The sequence below is a fragment of the Oncorhynchus nerka genome, linkage group LG10 (assembly GCF_034236695.1).
Source record: "Oncorhynchus nerka isolate Pitt River linkage group LG10, Oner_Uvic_2.0, whole genome shotgun sequence".
Taxonomy (NCBI): Eukaryota; Metazoa; Chordata; class Actinopteri; order Salmoniformes; family Salmonidae; genus Oncorhynchus; species Oncorhynchus nerka.
In genome coordinates, this window is record NC_088405.1 from 101,950,649 (window position 1) to 101,953,393 (window position 2,745).

Genomic DNA, 2,745 nt, shown 5'->3' on the forward strand with positions numbered 1-2,745 from the left:
TGTCCGTAAAATGTATATAGTATGTATAAACTGGAAGTAGAAGCCTAAGTTCATTAGTTTACTACAATTAGGGGAGGGGTTGTAGGGTTAGGGGAAAATACAATCTATCTGCAATAATAAAGCTGATCTACCCTCCAAATCTACTGACTAACAAGGCCCAGCTGCGTGCTGGGAAGAGTGGGCTGGTAACGTGTGTTCCAGCGAAGCCTCCTATTGGACAGTCCTGCTCATTAAAATGTGTCCTGCTTCATCATGTTCCTGGTTCTCCTGTACCTCAATAATACCATGGTGAGGGAATATATGTGTGTGTCCAGTCATCCATCTTAATGCCATGTTCTCATCTTAATACCATGTGTTAAATCATCTTAATACCATGTGTCCTGTACCTCATCTTAATACCATGTGTCCTGTACCTCATCTTAATGCCATGTGTCCTGTACCTCATCTTAATACCATGTGTCCTGTACCTCATCTTAATGCCATGTGTCCTGTACCTCATCTTAATACCATGTGTCCTGTACCTCATCTTAATGCCATGTGTCCTGTACCTCATCTTAATACCATGTGTCCTGTACCTCATCTTAATGCCATGTGTCCTGTACCTCATCTTAATACCATGTGTCCTGTACCTCATCTTAATACCATGTGTCCTGTACCTCATCTTAATACCATGTGTCCTGTACCTCATCTTAATGCCATGTGTCCTGTACCTCATCTTAATACCATGTGTCCTGTACCTCATCTTAATACCATGTGTCCTGTACCTCATCTTAATACCATGTGTCCTGTACCTCATCTTAATACCATGTGTCCTGTACCTCATCTTAATACCATGTGTCCTGTACCTCATCTTAATACCATGTGTCCTGTACCTCATCTTAATACCATGTGTCCTGTACCTCATCTTAATACCATGTGTCCTGTACCTCATCTTAATACCATGTGTCCTGTACCTCATCTTAATACCATGTGTCCTGTACCTCATCTTAATACCATGTGTCCTGTACCTCATCTTAATACCATGTGTCCTGTACCTCATCTTAATACCATGTGTCCTGTACCTCATCTTAATGCCATGTGTCCTGTACCTCATCTTAATACCATTTGTCCTGTACCTCATCTTAATACCATGTGTCCTGTACCTCATCTTAATACCATGTGTCCTGTACCTCATCTTAATACCATGTGTCCTGTACCTCATCTTAATACCATGTGTCCTGTACCTCATCTTAATACCATGTGTCCTGTACCTCATCTTAATACCATGTGTCCTGTACCTCATCTTAATACCATTTGTCCTGTACCTCATCTTAATACCATTTGTCCTGTACCTCATCTTAATACCATTTGTCCTGTACCTCATCTTAATACCATGTGTCCTGTACCTCATCTTAATACCATGTGTCCTGTACCTCATCTTAATACCATGTGTCCTGTACCTCATCTTAATACCATGTGTCCTGTACCTCATCTTAATTCTGTGTGTTTAGTGAGTTCTGTACCTCATCTTAATGCCATGTGTCCTGTACCTCATCTTAATGCCATGTGTCCTGTACCTCATCTTAATGCCATGTGTCCTGTACCTCATCTTAATGCCATGTGTCCTGTACCTCATCTTAATGCCATGTGTCCTGTAACTCATCTTAATACCATTTGTCCTGTACCTCATCTTAATTCTGTGTGTTTGTGTGCATCTCCAGGCCCAGCCAGAGAGCGATGAATCCAAACCACCTGGTTACACACCAGTCAGCACCCAGGGAGGAGGACGAAGTGGGGAAGAACAGCAGGAGGGCCCAGGTGTCCAGTCCAAAGGTCTGCTGTCTGCCTCCCAGCTGGTCCTGAGGAGAGGTTTCACGCTGCTGACTGCATTATTCCTCCTGGCCACAGGGGTCGCTGTTCACCTGGCCTGTCCCCCTCCTGCACCCTCCATCCACAGCCTCTCCAACCTCACCCTGGACTGGACCAACTCTTCTACCCCCACACCCCTCCTGGAGCTCACCTCACCCCTCTGAGACAGGAGAGAGGGGGGAAGGAGGGGGGAGAGGAGAGGGGTAGAGGGACTGGGTTGAGTCTCTGCAGGGACCAATAATGTCTGTATGAACTGAACAGCACAGTGCTGGGGTCCTGAGACTCTCCTGATCAGAGGAACAGCTGCCCCCATCTCCTCTCCCCCCGTGGCTGCCTGCACTGCTGTCCTCTCTTCTTCTATACTACTGTTCCTTCTAAAGATATATTTTTAGTCTCCCAACATGTTTCCATTATATTTGTCTTTCATTGTGATGTCTACTCAGTCTAATGTAGAACAGTTTGAATCTGGAAGCATGGAATCAGTGTAAATGTTTGAAATCCAATACATGAGATTATTTCCTATTGTATGTTGATGTGTGTGTACTTGTTTCTAAAGTGTAAAGTCACTGCACTTGGCCTATTACCAGTTGAAACAGTGCTTTCAAATTGTCAAATAAAAGACTAACCGTGAGTTCTCAATGAAATGTCCAGCCAAATGACCGGCGGTCAATCAATAAAACATATTCTATATGGGTGAGATGTATTCACTGTAAACATGCTCGGGACATTAGCATCGCATTTACAGTAAACCTATTCTAGGGGCATTAGCATCGCATATAAACCCATGCAAGGGGCATTAGCATCATATAGCATTAGCATCATATACAGTATAAACCCATGCAAGGGGCATTAGCATCATATAGCATTAGCATCATATACAGTATAAACCCATGCAAG

General features: G+C 43.8%; 1 protein-coding gene across 1 annotated transcript in view; it reads left to right on the plus strand.

The window, feature by feature from the left end:
- The window catches only part of LOC115124079 (multidrug and toxin extrusion protein 1-like), a 68,390-nt gene extending 65,852 nt beyond the window's left edge, over positions 1-2,538 (plus strand). Inside the window, exons 16-17 of the mRNA XM_065024024.1 lie at positions 156-239; positions 1,701-2,538. Of these exons, the coding sequence (XP_064880096.1) occupies positions 156-239; positions 1,701-2,012 (396 nt within the window). The 3' untranslated portion in view covers positions 2,013-2,538. The remainder of the gene's footprint in view (positions 1-155; positions 240-1,700) is intronic.
- The last annotated feature ends 207 nt before the right edge of the window (positions 2,539-2,745 follow it).